The sequence below is a fragment of the Neovison vison genome, chromosome 9, assembly GCF_020171115.1.
Source record: "Neovison vison isolate M4711 chromosome 9, ASM_NN_V1, whole genome shotgun sequence".
NCBI classification, from domain to species: domain Eukaryota; kingdom Metazoa; phylum Chordata; class Mammalia; order Carnivora; family Mustelidae; genus Neogale; species Neogale vison.
In genome coordinates, this window is record NC_058099.1 from 33,751,954 (window position 1) to 33,772,056 (window position 20,103).

The 20,103-nt window shown below is 52.9% G+C and overlaps 1 protein-coding gene across 1 annotated transcript in view; it reads left to right on the forward strand.

Annotated features, from left to right (window-relative positions):
* The window catches only part of SHB (SH2 domain containing adaptor protein B), a 136,357-nt gene that overhangs the window by 98,485 nt on the left and 17,769 nt on the right, over positions 1-20,103 (forward strand). Inside the window, exons 4-5 of the mRNA XM_044265306.1 lie at positions 6,560-6,731; positions 12,761-12,880. Coding sequence (XP_044121241.1) covers positions 6,560-6,731; positions 12,761-12,880 — 292 coding nt within the window. The remainder of the gene's footprint in view (positions 1-6,559; positions 6,732-12,760; positions 12,881-20,103) is intronic.

The window sequence follows — 20,103 nt, forward strand, 5'->3', positions numbered from 1 at the left end:
TGTCGTGCCTCTTGGACCTTCCAGTTTAGTCAGGACTTACAGCCGAGGCTAGGGAAAAAGAAGGTGGTTTCTTTTTTTTCTCTCTCTAATTATTAATTATTTTTATTAACATATAATGTATTATTTGCCCCAGGGAAGAAGGTGGTTTCTGATGCAAGGCACTCTGTCCTCCTCTGTACATGAGAGGGGAGTATTCAAAGCCTGGGTGTGACTGTGGGGAGGGCATCAACACTTACAGGGGGCCCTACCTGGACTTTGGTACATCATCTGTGACTAACTACTTCCGTAGTGATCCTTTATGGTGTAAGTGTAGATGACCGTGTTGTACAGAAGAGATAACTAAGGTTCAGAGGGGTTTAGAAACTTGCCCAAAGTCACACAGTAATGGCAGAGGCAGGACTCAAACAGGGGTCTAAGTCTAGAGTTCATGCCCTTTCCATGATGCCAAGCTGCTGTGGTTCCTTCATTCCCTGGCCTTATTGCAGCCCATAGGCCATTCTTTAAAGTCGGCTGCATGTTGGCCATGAGGAGAGGTTCAGTGGAGGCCCCAGCTCCTTCTGGTTCTGAAAAGACACTACTGGAGACTGGGGTGGGATCAGACAATGGCAGAAACCAGGGGATGCAGGGCACAGAAGAGAAGGGAATTCTACCTGGGGTCTAGGGTGAAACCTCTCCTGGGCGGTAGCATTGAAGCTGAACCTTAAAGAATAACAAAGATTTGTGTGCCCGGAGATGGTGAAGAAGGAATCCAGAGGGCAGGCAAAGAAAAGCAGAGCCCTAAGGGCAGATGGTAGATTTGGGGACTGGCCATTCTTTGTGACTAGAGCCTAGGGCTGGGTGTGGACCCCAGGAGGGAAAGATGAATCCAGAAAGTTGGGTTCGTTCCTAGTCACGGAGGGTCTTGAACACTAGAGCAAGGAGTTTGCCCTCCATCCAGGGGCACTGGGAGCCAGCAAGGGTTGTAAGACCTGCAAAGCTGTGCTTTAAAGGCCCTTTGGCCTTTTGGAATTTGTTTTCTCTGACCAGCCTCGAACGATAAACAAGAAGGAGCTGGACCCCAAAGGAACACATTTATTTCATCTAAGCAAACATTTACTAAACACCCGTCTCCATAACAAGGACAGCATTAGGTTTAGGGGCAAACAAGAGATTGAAAGAGAAAGAGAATCAGTGCCAGGCGCCTGCCCCCACAGAACACCCAGGCTGACTGGGGTAGAGTGGGAGGCAGTGCCCGTGGAGCTGCGGGCCCAGTGCCAAGTGCTTCTGAGGAGGAAGGGGCTCTCAGCAGGCAGTATAGGGGAGGCTTTGTGGAGAGGTGGTTTTTTGCCAGGTCTTAGAAGCTTCTAGATGTCATGGATGGAGCCAAAGGCTGGTCTTTCCAGGCCTAGAGGTGGGAAGTACACCACAGACCAAATGAGGGAGGCACAGCCCCTGCCTGACCACAGGGAGGAAGGCCCTAAGGAGTCAGAGGGGAAGCTGACCCTGGTGACCCACAGGCCTGGGCTCAAGCCTTGTCTGCCCCACCCCCATCCCACCCCTTAGCTCTGAGACCCTTTAAGGTAAGTTCTTTCTCACCTCTGAGTCCCGTCCCTCACCATCACCCACAGGGTGGCAGGGCTTTCCGTTATTGGCAGTGAGTCACTAAACTGCAGAACCGATTGGTATAAAATCAGTCCCACAAGTAGGAAGGGGACCACCAGAGATGGAGGCTAATAATGTGGATGGAGAAAAGACCTCCTAAAAGGGCAGTAGTGGGGGCATCTGAGCTGAGTCTTTAAAGGCTGAGGCCTGTCGTTAGACCAGAATTTTTGGAAGGACATTTAGGGCATCGAGAAGGGGCCCCCTCACCTGCCCTGGAGACAGAGGCTGGTGGTACATCAGTGGGGCTGTGTCTCCCACTGCCTCCCAGGGCCTGGTCCTGCCCCCCTGAGTCTCCTCTCCCTCCTGCACAACTCTGATTCCATTTGTAATTGCCTATAGGTGCAATTAATTAGGTCCTGTCATTCTAATGACTCACAGGGGTGGCATATTTTTTCTCTAAATGCAGATACTCTTTTGAGGGTTTGTGTCTTTATCTTTTGCAGAAAATCACTAAATTAAAAGAATTGCCATTTTAAATTGCAGATTAAAGAGAAACTTAATTAGAAGGAATGAAAGCAGTTGTGTTTGGAGCTTTTGTTCTTAAATTTTTTTTTTCTTTTGCTGCTGAATCACTGCACTTGGAGTTTGTGTATTTTATTTTAGGTGAAATGATTTGCCTAATTAAGCCTGTCATTCATCACCACCTGTTCCCTCTAAAATATATGGCTATATTATTAAGCTTGCAAGTGAATGTATAAATTAATTCAGTAGGGAATTACAGTGTTGACTGGGATGTTATTAGGTTTTATCGAGTTTATCTGGTATGAAAACCGGTATTTTTTTCCCAATAAAGTGAAACAACAGCTCATTAATTTTCTTCAGTCATTCATTGGGTACCTGGTGGGTTGCAGGCATGTTCTAAGCTTGGGGCAGAAAGGCACATGTTGGTACAGCTCCTGCTCTTGAGGGGCTCACAGGGCCTAAGACCAGGAAATTGGCCATTAGGAGGCCATAGACTAAGATCATGGTGATTCTGGGGAGGGGGTGAGGTCAGGGAAGGCTTCCTGGAAGAGGTGGACTCCAGAGTGGAGTCAGTTAGGTGGAGAGACTGGTAGAAGGGGATGGGGTGGTAGTAATTTAGGCAGAAGACATGGCCTCAAAGTGGCCGTGGTGAGGTGTGAGGCTGGAAAGGCAGCGGGGTCACGGGCTTTGCTGAAGAGTTTGGGTTCCTTCTGTAGTCTGTGTTCGTGCTTCGTGCCTGTCCTCCCTCTTCTGTGCCAGGAATTACATGGTGGGGTTTTATGTGGGCAAAAATCTCCAAATTCTAGTTTTAGTCAGAGGTGAATATATCTTATAATTCATTTGGTCTCTCTTTCTCCTTAGCCAATGGCAAAATTGAGCCTAGAACCTCCTCTCCCCCAGCCCCTTCTTACATCATGCTGCTTCGCTGCCCACCTCAGGACCCGTAGCCCCCAGGGGCGAGGGGCCTGCTGAGCAGCCTCCCCTCCATTCCTGACAGAAAGTTAGCAGAGGGAGGGACCAGGGAAAAGTTCACACTGGTTCCATGGTCCCTGACCTCCTCTTGATGGAGCACCACACAGGGACCTTCCCTGGCTCAGGCCGCGAGTGTCAAGTCCTATTGAAGTCACCTCCTACATCCCTCCTACCGTGGAGAGATTCGGCCTCCATTACCCTCCCTAAATGGTCTCCCTGGTTGCCACCCCACATCCTATCTCCATCACTAGGCAGGGACCTCTCTAAAACCCCAGCTGAGAATGCCATTCCCTGATTAACCCATCCATCGGGTCAAGACCCAGCTCTTTAGAGGGGGCTGTGTGCTGGGCCCTTACCTGTCTACCTGATCCCAGTGTTCACCCCCACCCAAGAACATATACGCCATTTGACTAGCTGCTGTGAGGGCTGGTGGGGTTCAGCAGGAGGAGCCCTGGTGGGAGAGCCAGGATGCTGGGAAGCCAGGCAGGGGCGCACGGTGACATGTGTGTTGGGGCTGGAGCTCCGGACTTCACCCTGTCACTGCCACTGTGTAAGCCCAGGTTACTGACCAGATGGAAGAGGGCTCCCTCAGACACCCAGCCCCAGGACCTGTTCCTTAGAAGGGTCTTATCATTGCTGTCTGTCCTTATGGTTGGGACACAGGAAAGAACTGTAGCCCAAGAAGAGGGCGGCCCCCAGTGAGTCATCACTCTGTTCCTGCTCCACACTGCTGGTCCTGGCCTCATGGGCTGGGTGGGGGAGGGGGTCTCTAGGTTGGAGTTTGGCCTCCATCCTGCTTCCTCACAAATATTCATTACAGTTTTCTTTTTTTTAAAGATTTTATTTATCAGAGAGGGGGGGGGAGAGAGCAAGCACAGGCAGACAGAATGGCAGGCAGAGGCAGAGGGAGAAGCAGGCTCCCTGCTGAGCAAGGAGCCCGATGTGGGACTCGATCCCAGGACGCTGAGATCATGACCTGAGCCGAAGGCAGCTGCTTAACCAACTGAGCCACCCAGGCGTCCCTCATTACAGTTTTCTGTGACTCTTCGCCTCCTGGAGAATGCCAGCCCCGTCCCTCCAGTGCTCAGGCCATAGGCCTGTAGCCTCTCCAGCCTCTCTTCCCCCATACTCCACTGCGAATGCACAGACAAGGCCTGTCGGTCTGTCCTGCCCTTCCATTCTCACTGCTGCCCTATGCACCTCACTCTCTTTCAATTAATCAACTTTTTTTTTATAAAGATTTTTATTTATTTATTTGACAGACAGAGATTACAAGTAGGCAGAGAAGCAGGCAGAGAGAGAGGAGGAAGCAGACTCCCTGCTGAGCATAGAGCCCGATGCGGGGCTCGATCCCAGGACTCTGGGATCATGACCTGAGCCGAAGGGAGAGGCTTTAACCCACTGAGCCACCCAGGAGCCCCTCAATTAATCAACTTTTTAAAGAGCAGTTGGCACTGTTGAGCAGAAAGTGCAGGCAGTTCCCACCCCCCCCCCCCCCCGCCCCGTCCTCCCATCTCTCTTCAGCACAGTGGTCCAGTTCAGAAGTGCTAGGTCAAAACCCACCCCACCAACATCAGTGTGGCTCCCCATTTCTCGCAGAATAAAATCAAATTCCTTTGCAAGACATGGTGCCCGATGACCTGGCACTGCTTCCTCCCACTACCCTCTGTTCCCCCCTGGACTGTGTTTCTGTCACCCTAAGCATGTTCCCACCTCAGGGCCCTTGAACTTTCTCTTCCCCCTGCCTGGAATGTCCTCCTGGTTTCGTCCATAGCAGTTACGCAGCTGGAATCTCGGTTATCGTGTCTGTCCCCACTCAGACTCTCAGCCTCACAGGCAGGGATTTCTGTTTTGCTCACAGCTGTTCCTCTAGTCCCAAGCTCGCCTGGCACGTGTGAAGGAGGGTTGAGGAGTGGGGCAGTGGCATGGACAGGCCACCGGCCACTGCCTCATTCATGAGAATGAGCACATACCCATGGGTCCAGCATGTCTAGAGCCTTCTGTAGTCAGGAACCTCCCTTCCCATTACTTTCCGTAGTGGTTAATGGAGAAGAGAGTCTTGGAGGGATGACAATGCTTTGCGGTCCTGATGGGTGATCTCGCTCAGAAGCTGAGACATAGAACAAGTCCATCCACATTCCACAGTCCCATAGACAGCATGCCACCACTGGCCACCACCCTCAGGGCTGGGGTTTCCTGCCACCTTCATGAATGTGAGGTTGATCGCCATTGTGGCTCGCCAGGGTAAAGGACAGCTGGCCACATCTGTGCTTGTTCTTTGGAGAAGAGATTCCTGCCATCATGTGTCCGTGGGCCTGCAGCTGGACCTGGCTTTGGGAGCCGTGTTCCCCAGGGCCTGGCCCATTCACCCAGCGCTCTGTGTGCTGGGCCCTTAGGATGTCTTCTCTCTGATCTTCGAGGTTCTGTGGCATGTAGGAAATGGAGCCTCAGAGAGGTTGAGTAGCTTAGCCAAGGCACACAGCAAATTACTGGCAAGCTTGGAAGAGGAACTCAGGTTGGTTTGGACACTTACGTGAAGTACCTAGTACTGTGTCCACATTGAGCAGAGACGATAATAAAAGTAAATATTTTTTTAATAACACAGATTGAGCAGCAACTACATGCTGGGCACTCTGCTAAGATCTGGGTGCCATCACGCAGGAACCCCACAAGGTGGGTACAGCCATCGCCCCTTATAGAGGAGGAGACTGAAGTCCAGAGAGATAACTTGCAAGGGGCACTAACTGGTCTCTAGGAATGCTTCTGGTGACTCCCAGGTTCAGCTCAGTATTTTCTTTATGGGCTATCTTTGGGGTCCTGCCCTCGAGAGGTATCCTCCCCAAGCCCGTGGAAGTGCGTGACACTCTCACAGGCCCAGGGCAGGAAGGAAGCTTGCAGCAGGCCCTGCACACTGCACTGTGCACTGCTTCAGTCTCACCTGGCATTGGGCCGGGGACAGGGCTCGCTGCGTGGGGGGCCCATGCAGAGAGCACCGAAGGAAGAGAAGCAGATGGGGATGCAGCATGACCCTTGATTGGAGCTCTGTAGGGTCATCCCAGGAGAAAGGGGGGAGATGTGGATGGTATGCCCTGTGGGGGGTGGGAAAACGGGAGGAGGGGAGCCACTTGGAGGTAGAAAATGGGGAACAGCTGCCTCCCTAAGAACTGTCCAGGGGACTGAGCCCCTGTGGGTGCCATGCCCCCCCTTACTGGAGATAGCAGGGGGCATCCTTTGGAGCTAAGGCTGAGCTCAGTGGCCTCTGGAGGGAGACTCAGCCAGCCCCTTGAGTGCATTGTCTAGCTCTGATGGCACCAGCTGTAAGAAACTCAGGCCTTTTGAACCACGTTCATTAATTGCCTGGAGCTCTTCCCTCTGTGGATCGTAAACCCCCAAGGGGAACAATCAACTGTGACCCCACGCTGCATCACCCAGTAATCCCTCAGGCTGAGCTCTGGTGACCATGCACCCTCTCTCTCCCCTACAGCCCAGTTTAACGGCAACGAGAAACGGCAGTCATCCCCCTCGCCTTCCCGGGACCGGCGGCGCCAGCTTCGAGCTCCGGGAGGGGGCTTCAAGCCCATCAAGCATGGGAGCCCTGAGTTCTGTGGGATCTTGGGAGAAAGAGTGGATCCTGCTGTCCCACTGGAAAAGCAAATGTAAGTTCTGAGGGAGCAAGGCCCAGCCTCAGCTCTAGTCACTGTTAAGGCTGAGAGAAGGTCAAGACCATCCTCAAGTCAGCCAGTGGCTGACAGAATTAGATAGAACAGTCTCCAGATTCCTGACCCTGGGCTTTCTCCCTCCATGCTGTATTGCCACCCTTACTTGGACTATTATAAATTAGAATTGTTTGTTAGCTACTGTGATAGTTTTGCCTCACATCTTCTTGGTATTTATTGAGCAAGGCTTTGACAGTTTTGTTTTTGTTTTTTGTTTTTAAGATTTATTTATTTAAGGGCACCTGGGTGGCTCAGTCGTTGAGTGTCTGCCTTCAGCTCAGGTCATGATCCCAGGGTCCTGGGATTGAGCCCCACATCAGGCTCCCTGCTCAGTACCCCTGCTTGTGTTCCCTCTCTCGCTGTGTCTTTCTCTGTCAAATAAATAAATAAAATCTTTTTAAAAAAAGATTTAGGAACTCCTGGATGGCTCAGTAGATTAAGCCTCTGCCTTCAGCTCAGGTCATGATCCCAGGGTCCTGGGATCGAGCTCCGCATCAGGCTCTCTGCTCAGCAGGGAGCCTGCTTCTCCCTCTCCCTGTCTTCCTGTCTCTCTGCCTACTTATGATCTCTGTCAAATAAATAAATAAAATCTTTAAAAAAAAAAAAAAGATTTATTTATTTATTTGAGAGAAGGGGAAGGACAGAGGGAGAGTCTTTTTTTTTTAACTCAAAATTTTTTTTAAGATTTTTTAAAAATTTTATTTATTTGAGAGAGAGAGAGACTATGAGTAGAGAGAGAGAGAGGGAGAGGGAGAAGCAGGATCCCTGCTGAACAAAGAGCACGACATGGGACTGGATCTGAGGACTTCAGGATCATGACCTGAGCTGAAGGCAGCTGCTTACCCAGCTGAGCTACCCAGAAACCCCTGGTTTTGACGCTCTTGATGTGGGTTTTCTCAGGCCCTTTCCCATGAGATTTCCCACCTCAGTCGGTGGCCCAGTCCCATCCCTGCTGCCCCTTTCCCTCCCTGCTCTTCCCCAACACTGTCAGTCAGGCCCTTTACCAGCCCTCGCGCTGATCATGGTGATCACTTCCCTTCTCACTGTGCGCAGGTCCCTGCGGAACCCTGAAACCTTCAGTGGCTCCCCATCACTTCCAGGATAAAGTCTCGTCTCCCTAGCCTGCTGCTCACTCTGCGGATTGCCCACACACTGCTTTTTCCGTTTCTCGCCATTCCATATACCTGGGCTATGGCCAGCTTCTCCAGATGCCTGATGAAGCGGGTTCTGGGTCTCGTGCTGATACCTTCAGGTGTAGCATCCTCTTAACAAGCACATACTCGATAAATGGGGTTATCATCCCCATCACGTAGATGAGAAATTGGACTCAAGGAGACATAGAGCCTTGGCTAGAATGTCATAGCTCACAGGACTGGAGCTCCAGACTTGTGACTTGAGCCCACATTCTCTCCCGCCTTACACACTCTTCTCCCCACCCCTTCACACACACTTGACACAGAGTAGGCCCTCCATAAAGACAGGAGATGAGCTGACAGCAAGCCAATCCCTCATGAGACAGGCCCGTGTGTGTCATGTACTATATTAATCTCCAGTGCGGGATTCTGGCCTCAGCAGAGCCGGCAGCGCATCCCTCACAGGAAATGCTCCCTCGGCAAGCAGGATGCAGGGTTTTCCGAATGATGTCATTGGCTCTTGTGCCCCTTTCCAACATGTGCTGTCATGTGGGGAGGTCCTCAGCCTCCTTCGTGACGCCCTGTGCCTGCTGTAGCAAGCACGTGGGGGAGCGCTTCCAGCGGGCATCTCGGCTAACCGCCTGTCACAGCTACCCAGATCCAGTGGTAGGTTCTGCTTGTTTCTGATCACGATGTCCTTTTTAATCAACAAACAAAATATGATCCAGAGATGGCTAGACCCAGTGGGCATCCTGCCCCTGTTAGAACTTAACCTCTGTGAGGACAGAAGCTTCTCTGGGTCACCACTGCGTCCGTGGTGCTTTGGAACGGGACCTGGCACTAATAGGTGCTGTCCAGGATATGAGTGAAGTCCCCAAAGAGCTCTGCACACTGTCTGTCTCCCTTATATCACCTCCCATTCTCTCTCACTGAGCACAGACAGTAGTCAGCTCCCTCCTTTGGAGACACAGTCTGTTCCTGGTTTTTCCCCTGCCTCCCTGGCCACCTCTTCTGGCTCCTCACCTCAGCTTTACCTGAAGGTTGGCCTTTCGGGGGCTCGGGTTCCAGCTGCACGCTCTCCCTGGGTAGTCGACTCAGGCTCCGGGTGGTGAGTCACCAGCGTGCCTCCACAGCCCACACCTCTCCTAGAACGCCCACCTCCTGCATCCAGCTGCTGTCTTGGCATCTGCACTTGGCTGACGAATGGGCATCTCAAATTTAGTGTATTTAAAACTGGGCTCCTGAGCTCCGGACACCCGCTCCTCCCCCAGCTTCCCCACCTCCATACATGGCGTCACATGTACCTACTTGCTCAAGCCACCAATCTGGAGTCCTCTTGCTTTCCTTTTTTTTTTTTTTTTTTTTTTTTTTTTAAAAAAAAAAAAAACCTTACACTAGCATCTAATGCATCTGAACTAGCAACTTCTGCTAGTGTTGCATCCAGAATATAGGCCGTGCCCATCTTTTCCTCTTGTCTCAGAGCCACCTCCCATCTGGACCACTGCAAAAGGCCCCTGCCTCGTCTCCCACTGCACTTCCTTGCTGGCCCCTCTTTAGGAGAACCTACTTGGCCTTTTATAAGACCATCAGGAACAAGTAACATCCTCTTTTTTTTTTTTTTTTTTTTTTAAAGATTTTATTTATTTATTTATTTGACACAGAGCACAAGTTGGGGAAGCAGCAGACAAAGGGAGAGGGAGAAACAGGCTTTCTGATGGGGGGCTTGATCCCAGGATGCTGGGATCATAACACCCAGATAACTGAGCCACCCAGGCACCCCAGCATCCTCTCTTTAAAACACATTGCCCTCTGCTGTGCTTAGAATGGAATCAGACTTCTTCCATTGCTCCCAAGGCTTCAGGGAATGGGGCCTGCCTCCCAGTCCACCCCTATCCTGCAGCACTCCCCGTGCTCCCAGAGTTGGGCCATTCTTGCTGCCTTCCTGCTCTGTGAACACCCCCCGTACATTCTGCTTCAGATGCTTTGCACTTGCTGGTTCTTCTGCAGAGAACGTTGTTTTCCTTGGTTCTTTACATGATTGGCTCCTTCTCATGAAGGAGATTCTCAGGTCAAATGTCATCTCCTTGCAGGCCTCCCGTGTCTGTTCATTCTAACATAAACACTTTTCCCTGTCCTCGTCACTGCCTAGCACAAACTCAGGATTCCTGCATAGCATTTGTCACTTTCTGAAATTGTGTCCTGAATCTATTTATTGACTCTCCCTCTTCTCCGCCTCAGTCCCATGAGATCAAGGATGTTGTCAGTGCTGAGTAAATTTTGGATGAGCTAGTGGGTACTGCATAGGCTGGATGGCCGTGGTTGGGTCCTCCTAATACCCATAGTACAGGCCTGACTGGCCAGCTCCGCAAACTCCAGCACATCCCCAGACAACCTCGTGCTTAGATTCTGTTTGGTTTAGTTTAGTTTAGTGCTTAGATTCTGTTTCAGTCTAGGCAGAGCCTTCTTGGGCCCAGCAGTTGGCCTTCAGCCCCCACAGGACCACCCAGGCCCACCCTGTCTCCTGGTGGCCAGCCTCATGCCAGCCGGCTGCCCAGTGGCTGGCCCTAGCCCCCGATCATGTCCTTTGGCCCTTTTCTCCCAAACTAGCTTGAGTCTCCTTTGAATCTTGGCCCAAGTCCCTGACCTTCTCTCCAGGTGTAGTAGCTAGGCAGCAGGGAAGGAGCCAGCAGCTTATCCTGTTTCCCTATCAGGCACTACCTTCTACCGGGATCCTGAGCCTCTGGAGGCCCATCTGCCACCAGCTCGTGCTCAGGGAGGGGCAGAGAGCAGGCAGCACTTCCCTGGAGACCTCTTCTAGGCCTTTCCCTGAGGATGGCTCTGCTTCAGGTGGCTGGAACTTGTTTTCCTAGTAAAACAACAAGTTTGTCAGCTTACCGGGGTGTGTTACACGGGTGAAATTTCCCGGAAAACAGCCTTGCCAGATCTGTTAACTTTCAGTTCTAAAGTCTGTTCCATCCTTGTCTAGCTACTTCTCCAAACTCCAGTCTCATGTACCTTCTAATGTGCACCTTCAGCCTTCACATCTCTGAAAGTGCTTTCCCTATGGGAGCCCATGCAATCCCTAATTTCATATTCCTCTTCATTTCTACATTTAGAAAGGAAGGCGGGTGTACACTCCTCCTACCATTTCCCTTGGCAAGTGTCCCCTCCAGCCCCTGGGCTGACCTGTGAGTGATCTCCATCACATGCGCAGTGGGCAGGGACACTCACATCTGCTCTCCAGTCCGTGCTTTAGTGAAGCAGGTTGGGTTCTGAAGTTAACAGGTAACTGCTGTTACCTGTTCAGAACGCTGCCTTGTAGAAGGCGTGCGGTGTAAGGCAGTGCCCGGTTTCTCCCGCGCAGAATGTCTTTCCCAGAACTCTCGGAGGCCTGTCTGCAGGGCAGTCCTGGGCCGGGGCCAGGAGGCAGCAGCATCCCTGCTTATACCTGGAAATTTGAAATGCAGACTACGGGTGGGTGGCAGTCCAAATAATGATAGTTGGGGGGGTTGCCCACGGCCATCTGCAGATTCACTCTCCTTCTACTTCTGGTGATGCTCAGAGCTGCCATTTGTTGAAACTCACCCATCCCGGGCTCTACATAAGCCCTTCTATGCATCGTCCCATTTAAGTCTCATACCCTAAAATGGGGGTGGGGGGTGACCTTAACTGGATAGAGACCTGAGATGCAACCGGGTTCTGCTGCTCGCCCCTGACTGCCCAGTTGGCAAGCGTGGGGGTGGGGGAATGTCTTCTGCGGCTCTGTAGCCATCTAGCACCTGTGGTTCTCTTCCTGGCCCTGTATCACCTATCACTACTGTCCCGCTGCCCACACCATAAGGTAAACAAAAATGCATTCTGACTCGCGTCTCGTGATCTTCACTCTTCCTCCGCAGTTCTACCTTCAGCTCTCCCAATCTGGAAGATCGGCGTTCCTCTTTTGTCCTGTAGCCAGGGGCCTCTGTCAGGTTGTCTGCCGTGGCACCCCTCCCTTCTGATTCTCCCACTGACCGCGTGGTACCTGGATGCGGTGATTCCAGGCTTCCCAAGGGCCTAGCCGATGCCAGATTTGCTTGCCAGAAGCACTGGTTGGCCACCCCCCACCCAGCTGCCTGCTTTCCTGAGTGATGAGCACCACCCACTTGTCCCATAGATGTCACAGAGAGGCAACACGTGTCCCTCCTGTCAGCACCCTCTGATGGCCTCTGTGTCACTTAGATGGAGAAAGCCAGGGTCCTCTCCTTATGTGCAAGGCACCCTGCCCCGGCCCTGCCCTCTGGCCTCCTGACTCACCCCTCCCCTTGGACCCACTGCAGCCGTGCTGGCTGCCTTGCAGGTTCCTAAGCACGTCAGGTACTCACTCCTGCCTCTGGCCTTTGCTGCCCCTCCCTCTGCCAGAACCACTCTTTCCAGCTTCCTTCCTTCGTGGCTTCCTCCCTCACCTCCTTCAGGCCCACACTGAAACGTCACTGTCTCCGGAAGGCTTCCCTGGCTACTGCTTAAAATAGCAGCCCCTGCCCCGAGCTCCAAACCACACAGCCCTGCTCCGTCCCCTCTGTAGCTCCTCCCATAGCACCTGTGGTAGGTAAGTGCCGTGAGGGAGGCAGCCACGGGTCCGTTCCCTGTCCTCTCCCCAGGAATGCATGTGCAGCAGACACATAATTCTGTGCTGAATTCTGAATACATGTACACACGTGCCCCTGCCTCGTGATGAGGCGGCTGGGACGTGCGAGCTGCCCTCCGAGGGGGCTGAGCCTCTCTGAGGAGGAGTTTGCAAGGGTATTGGCCGTGGGGGTCAGGTCCATGCTGGGTTCTGACCCTCTCCCTTCTCCCCAGCTGGTATCACGGAGCCATCAGCAGAGGAGACGCCGAGAACCTTCTGCGGCTCTGCAAGGAATGCAGCTACCTTGTCCGGAACAGCCAGACAAGCAAGCACGACTATTCCCTCTCCCTGAAGTGAGTACAGCCGCATTCACCCTCTCAGCCCTTGTCGGCAGCCTCCAGTGAAGCATTGCCCAGTCCTCGTGTCTGTGGCAGCAAGACTCAACCACAGTGTGTCCCCCACCCCCACCCCCCGCCGCAGAAATGTGCCAGCGTGAGTTATTTCAAGGCTCAGTTTTTCAATTTGATCTTATTCTCCTGGGAGACAGAGGAGTTTTTAATGTTCTCTGCCCCAGAAGAGATGGGGCATTTTCATTTTCCTAAGATTTAATACGAAATACCCAAGAATAGCTTCTGTATCTGCTGTGAGGCAGGACACGAGTGAAGCTCTGTGCATACCTCAGTCTTCTCTCAGACCTCCAACAGTCCTTTGATGAGGAACATATTGTCCCCGTTTTGCAGGCGAGGAAACTGAGGCTTATAAGGGGAATTGGCAGGCCCAAGGGACAGGGCCAGGATTCAGAACCAACTGCTTGACTGTCCCCAGCACCCTGCTGCCACTGTGGGAACAACCTTCTCCATGGGTTCCAGGCTGCTCTTCAGACAGGTCTGATTTTTATGTGGGTCACAGAGGTTTTGAGGAGCACTGGGAAAAGCCAGGAAGAGTCCTGCTGCTGTTGTCATCTGTGGAAGCCTTGTAAACTGTTGGGTCTTTCTAACCCATGAAGCATCACTGTTGATAGGCAGCCTTGAAATAAGAGAGAGGTTTTTTGCTTGAGCGCTTCCTCATTCCATGCTGTTACCAAATGGGAACCAACAGATGGTCTAAAACCCATTTTACAGATAGGAAAATGGAGGCCTAGAGAGAGGAGAGGTTTCCCAAGGACACAAGAGTTAGTGTCAGACTGGGGTTGAAGAACTGTGGCCCTTTAGCTGGCACAGACCAACAGAAGCAGTGAAGCCCTCTGCCTGGCTTCCTCTCCTTTCTGCTCACTGTTCTTAGAGATCACGTGATAGAGAAAGGGCCTACAGGGATTTGGCTGCTGGCTGTGTAGACAGTAGCAGCAGTGCAGCCAAGGAGGGATAGATTGGCCTGCACTCTCCACTCAGGGCTGGCTCCACCATGTCCACTGGGCTTGGCCCCGAGAGGGACCATGGCAACCGCAGTGCATGGGCAGCAAACAGGCACTAGATGTCTGCCTGGAGAGCAGAGGATGTGTGGAGACATGGTGGGAACCACAGATCGCTCCAGGATGATCAGGGCAGAAGGAGTAGATGTGCTTGGGGGCCTCCAGATGGGAGTTACAGGTGTGCAGATTCCAGCTTAGTGAGAGCAAAAGGTTTCTAACAGTCAGAACCGATGAAGAATTGGATCCATCCGAAGCTGCCTCAGGAGGTAGAGAGTGTCTCATTGCTGGGGATGTACAACAGGGGCTAGATGGCCCTTGGCAGGGAGAACACGGAGGGGACTTCTAACCAGCTGGCGGGGCGGGGGCACTCAGGACAAGCAGCACCTGTACTTTGATGTTCACAGTCAGACCCATTGGCTTGAAGAGTCGGTTTATTTATCTCAGCCCGGAAGAATTCAGTACTGAACTATAGCTGGGCTGGGAGGCTGGGCTGGAAGAGAGCAAAGTTAGAGGCCCATGGGGCCTGGATGGGGGTGAGAGGGGCAGTGGGGGACAGGTGCACACCTCGGGCCATGCTGCCAGAGACCAGCGGGTTCTCAGGGGCTCGCAGCTCACTGCTCCGGGCAGCCCCGCCTCCTCCCTCCCCGTGCACAGTAACCTAGCAACCCCGGTGCTCTGGAGCGGTTCTCCAGAGCTTCAACTTCCCACCTCAAGGTGCAGTGTGCTGTCCGGGGCTGGGAGAGGTAGAGGAAGCAGATGACATCAGAGACGGGATTCTCACGTCACTGCCCTTCCATGCTGACCGAGGCAGCCTGCCCACCCCCTGGGCTTCCTCAGTGGGGCCCTCTCGTGCTGGCACTCTAGGAGTTCCTCTGTGACTCTCTTTCCTCCTAGAATCCTGTTGTCTAGGCCCTGCTTAGAGGAGTGTGCCCAAAATGACCACCAAGGAAGGGTGTACCAAGGAAGGAGGGATGGAGCACCCCATACCCAGCCCAGCGATCCTCCGTGAGGGCCTGGGGCCCGTCAGGGCAGGCCCAGCTGGACACTGGGGCTCTGTGGTAACCCCAACACAGCTCTGTCTGCAAGGGAACAGTGGCCTCCTGAGTACCCAGGATGTGTCACCGTCGAGGCAGCAGCATGGGACCATAGAAGGAATTCTCAAGGCAGTTGCAGAAGCAGCCGTACCACGATACCTGTGGGATCCATGCCCGAGTTTCTGTGAAGCGTGCCCTCTGATGCAAACAGGCCGAAAATCCACCTCTGAGATGGGTCTGTAGGAGAGGATTTCCAGCACAGCTCTGAGAGTATGATTCCTTTTCATCCCGGGTGCGCACCATTCCCTGGGCGGTAGGGGTAGGAGGACTACTCTTCAGGGACAGACGGCAATTTGAGTCTGTTTCCACAGGAACGGGCTTGGAGTCCGGGGATCAGGGATGTGTGCAAAGTAAGGGGCCAGCAGGCCATTTGGGAAGAATCCTAGAGAAATCCTGAAGAGAAGGGAGTCCCTGGGCCTGTTTGGGGGCCCTGTGATAGAATGTCCTTTTATCTCCTGGTTCAGAGAGTACCTTTCCCATGGGAGAATTAGTTCCTCCTTTCTGGAGACAAAGGAACTAGAAATAATAGGCAATTTTGAAGAGATTTTAAATAAAAATATATATAAAACTTCAGAGAAATAAATGAAAGTGTAGCCACCATAAATAAGAACAGATACTTATGAAATAAAAACAGGTGTATGAGTGTTGTTTTATACTCAAGCATTTCCATGTACAGACGCAGAAAAGGATTTTTGAAGACTGTACATCAAGTTGTGACTAGCAGTTAACTCTGTGAATGGGTTAGGGATTTATTTATTTAGTGAAAGAGCGAGAGTGAGAGACTCCATGAGCAGGGCGAGGGGCAGAGGAAGAGGCAGAGAGAGAATCTCAAGCAGACCCCACCCCCCAACTGAGCATGGAGCCTGATGATCAGTTCCATGATCCTGAGCTGAAATCAAGAGTCAGCCGCTCAGCTGACTGAGGCACCCAGGAGCCCTGGCACATTTTAATTTTAAAATGATGGGGTGGGCGCCTGGGTGGCTCAGTGGGTTGAGCCTCTGCCTTCGGCTCAGGTCGTGATCTCAGGGTCCTGGGATCGAGTCCCGCATCGGGCTCTCTGCTCAGCAGGGAGTCTGCTTCCTGAACCTCTCTCTCTCTCTGCCTGCCTCTCTACCTACTTGTGATCTCTCTCTGTCAAATAAATAAATAAAATCTTAAAAGAAAAAAAAAAAAAAAGATAGGGTATTGGCAGGGCATCTGATTCAGCCTTTGTCACTAAGTATATGTCCCCACTCCATGACCTTATGGTCTTGGCAGTCATGGCACTTCTTGAAGCCTTTTCTGCACACTGAGGGGGACGGTGCACCTCTTCCAGAGGAGAAGCACCTCTAGCCTGACCAGTGCAGTATAGATGTTGTCTTAATATTAGTCCCATTTCCCAGGTTGCCTCCCTGGTTTCGTTAAAGGTCATTTCCTTGGGAATTTGGTGGCTGCTAAGGATGCCTCCGCCTCTGACAGCAGGGTGTCTCTGCCTCCCTGGATTTCCCCTGTCCTTGGACTCAGCCTTCCTCTGTCTGTGGAGCACTCTTGCCAGATCTCCTGCACCTCCCAAGCCGGAGAGTCGGTGGAAGAGACTGAGGGCAGGGCCAGCAGCCTGGGCCAGAACGTGGATAAGAACATCTGCCACCAGGCCTGAGTTGGGATGACTGCTCTGCGCCCTTGGGTGTTGGAGGTTTAGTTTTGCATGTTTTGTCTAGAGCTGTGAGATCCCAAAGGCCAGATGAGTGGTCTCATGTGGTCAGATGTCCCTCGAAGAAGCCTGGAATTGAGGAGGTGGGCTAGGCCATCCTGTGGCTGGGCAGGGCGGCCTGTTAGAGGGAGGTGAGCTGGCTTCCCAGAGTGTCCCCAGTTCATGATGAGCAGTCCAGGTGGCAGCCAGGGGATGATAACCTGGCATTAGTCGCCTCAACCACAAAGGGAATGGCCCCAGTACTGAACATCGCGGCTGCTTGGATCAAGTGCCAGCTTTGCCAGCCACCAGGGGAAGGTGTGACATCTCTCAGATCCCCAAGGCCTGTGTGCTGGGGGCAGGGTAGGACTGGCAATGTCTGTACACGGAGCTGTCGGAAGCATAGAACAGATTGACGCCGGAATTCCAGCTATGTTTTCATGTGACCCTTGGGTCTTGCTGTGAGCATGTTCCAGGGTGGAGAGAGGATTTGGGGGAACCTGGCCTCAGAGCACGGCCCTCCACCTCTTCTGTCCTTGCAGCAGATAGTTCTCAGAGCCTGCCGTTCCAGGCACTGGGCAGGGCAGCATCTGCAGCTGAAACGAGAACCACTCAGCTCAGACCGCAGGCGCTCACAGCCTGGCCTGTTCGGCCTGATCTCGTTACACACAGGTCTGCAGGGAGGGCCTGGGGGACTCAGAGCTGGCTCAGGGGTGGGCAGTCCCCGACACGGAGGGTTAGGTGAAGCTGCTGGTACATTTGAGCCTTAAAGAGAGGGTAACTGGTCTCAGGCAGGGATGGCTGGGGGCATCTCAGCTGGACGGAACAGCCCAGGCAAAGCCCTTGGGATACAGAAGAGCCGTTGGCGGGTCTTGTGCCTCACAAAGGAGTTGAGGCTCAGTTTTTGATGCTGGAGCCACGAAAGTGCAGCATCCACTCTGAGGGACCTGCCTTTGTGCTTAAGCCCCACTTCCTGACCCTGTCTCCCTGCATACCTGAAGCACCTTACACTTGAGAAGGCCAATGTGTCTGGCCCAGGACAGCCCTGCCAGCTGGCTAGAACAGAAAGCATAGTCCTCCTTTTCATTGTAGGGTGAAGGCAGCTGAATGAACTTCCGAGACGAGTGGAGGTCACGGACTCCCAGCCTGGTCTCTTCCCACCCCTCCCAAACACTCCTTATTACACTGGGTCAGAGGTCATCTGGAAGTGACGTTAGAGACCCATCTAATCCAGCCTTTGCCTCACGGGTGGGAAGACTAAAGGCCCGGAGGGGATTGGTGATTGGCCTTGGGCTACCCAGCCGGCAGTTGACCACACTGACAGGAGATGGTGACTGCTTCCCACTGTGGGGGGGGACAGGCCTAAACCGCTAGCCATCTGCCACCAAAAGCTCTCTACCCTCATAGCAATCCAAGATGGTGCCTGCACTCCCCAGCCCCTGCCTCTAGATCCCCTCCCTGGTGGACACCTCCACCTATAGAGTGGTCTTACAGAGACCCTGCCTAGCTGCTTTGGAACACTGCCCTTATCCCCTTCTCCCTACAGAGCTCTCCCACTTCCCCCTTCTCCAGCCTGACTGGGCTCCCTCTCAGCTGCTGACAGACATGTTGGCTTTCAGAACACTCACTCCTGCCTCAGGGAAGCAAGGGGTTGAACCTTTAGATATTGGCACGAAAATACCACCCTCTAACAGCTTCCTGTCTGGAAAGGTAGGCAGTGGGGAAAGGGAGGAAAAGTCTTGAAAAATCTCATTAAAAGGGTTCTTCAGGCACTTTGGACGACGAATGACTTTTTGCAAGTTCCAGTTTCATGAGTTTTTGGAAAGGAATCTGGACAAGATGAGGAAAATAGGACTTCAAAGACAAGGGTTTGCAGCTGGTGGGGGCAGGGAAGCAGGGTGAGTGCCAGGGCTCCCCTCCCCAGATGCAGGGCAGGCTGAGCCTGCTTTGGGCCCATCCCTGGGAGCGGGCAGACAGAGTGGTAATTAAAGGCCTCAAGCGGGGCAGGGGGACGGGACACGCCCAGGTGGCTCAGTCGGTTAAGTGTCTAATTCTTTTTTTTTTTTAAGATTTATTTATTTATTTGAAAGACAGAGATCACAAGTAGGCAGAGAGAGAAGGGGGGAAGCAGGCTCCCTGCCGAGAAGAGAGCCCGATGTGGGACTCCATCCCAGGATCCTGGGATCATGACCTGAGCTGAAGACAGAGGCTTAACCCACTGAGCCTCCCAGGCGCCCCTAAGTGTCCAGTTCCTAATTTTAGCTTGGGTCGTGATCTCAGGACCAGGAGATCAAGCCTCGCATCAGACTCCACGCTGGGTGTGGAGCCTGCTTAAGATTCTCTCTCTCCCTCTCCCACTGGGCCCCTCTCCCCCATTCTCTCACCACCCCCACAAGTGGGGGGGGTCCTTGCAGGGATGCCCATACTCCTTTGACAAGAGCCCAGGCCTAGCTTTCTTTAGGCAGTGAGAACCCCAACCCCTGTGGGAGACATGGCCCCAAGAAACCCCCACAAAGGGGCCTTCAGCTTTCAAATCCCCAAAGGCAAACTGCACAGCACCTTTGCTGATGTGGCCCAGATTCTGACCTCAGGAGATGCTTCTAGGGTATGGCCTATTTCCCTCAGGTTGCAGCTCAGTCTTAATCATTCAGGAGCCTTCCCCACCTCCCCCGCCTTCACCCAACAAGTTCTGCCCCATTCAGTACCCTTTCTGTCCTGGATTCCAGCCCTCCAGGAGTTCACAGTCCGAGGGAAGAGGATATGTACACCGGAACCCATATACTCATACATTTGCGTTACTGCTGAAGGGTTACCCAAGACAGAAAGGTCTCGGGGTTGTGAAAGAGGCAAAGCACCCGAAGACGGGGTGTTTGGAGGGTGAGCAGGTCAACTTACAGACAGGGCAGACTTGTGCAAGAACAACAAATAACACTTCCGCAGGAGCTGAACAAAGACATGGCCCTAGTTTCCAGGCTGAGGAATGGAGGCCCTCTCCTCTGAGGTCGCAGGTGTCCCTGAAGGTTTTGAGCAAGGTGCAGTCATGTCCTCAGAGGTGTATTCTAGAACCTTTAGTGAACCAGGGTGCACCATGAGTATTATCAAGGGAAAACCACCGCTTCTGCCTCCCTCGGCCCTCCCAAGCCCCCCTTTCCTTCCACATGCCCACAAACATGCCACTCGAGCTAGCACAGTCCAAGAGCCTAGGAGGCAGGCAGTCTGTGGGCAGGCATCAGGGGGGATCCAGGGCAGCCCCGTTTAAGCTGTGAAGGGAAGAACATGGGCTCTGCAGTCAGAGATAACCTGAGTTTGAATCCTGGCTCCGTCTTTTACCTTGCTAGGCACAGTGACTTTACTTCCCTGATCACTGCCTGGAAAACTGTGTAGGCCACTCTCATAAAGCCATTG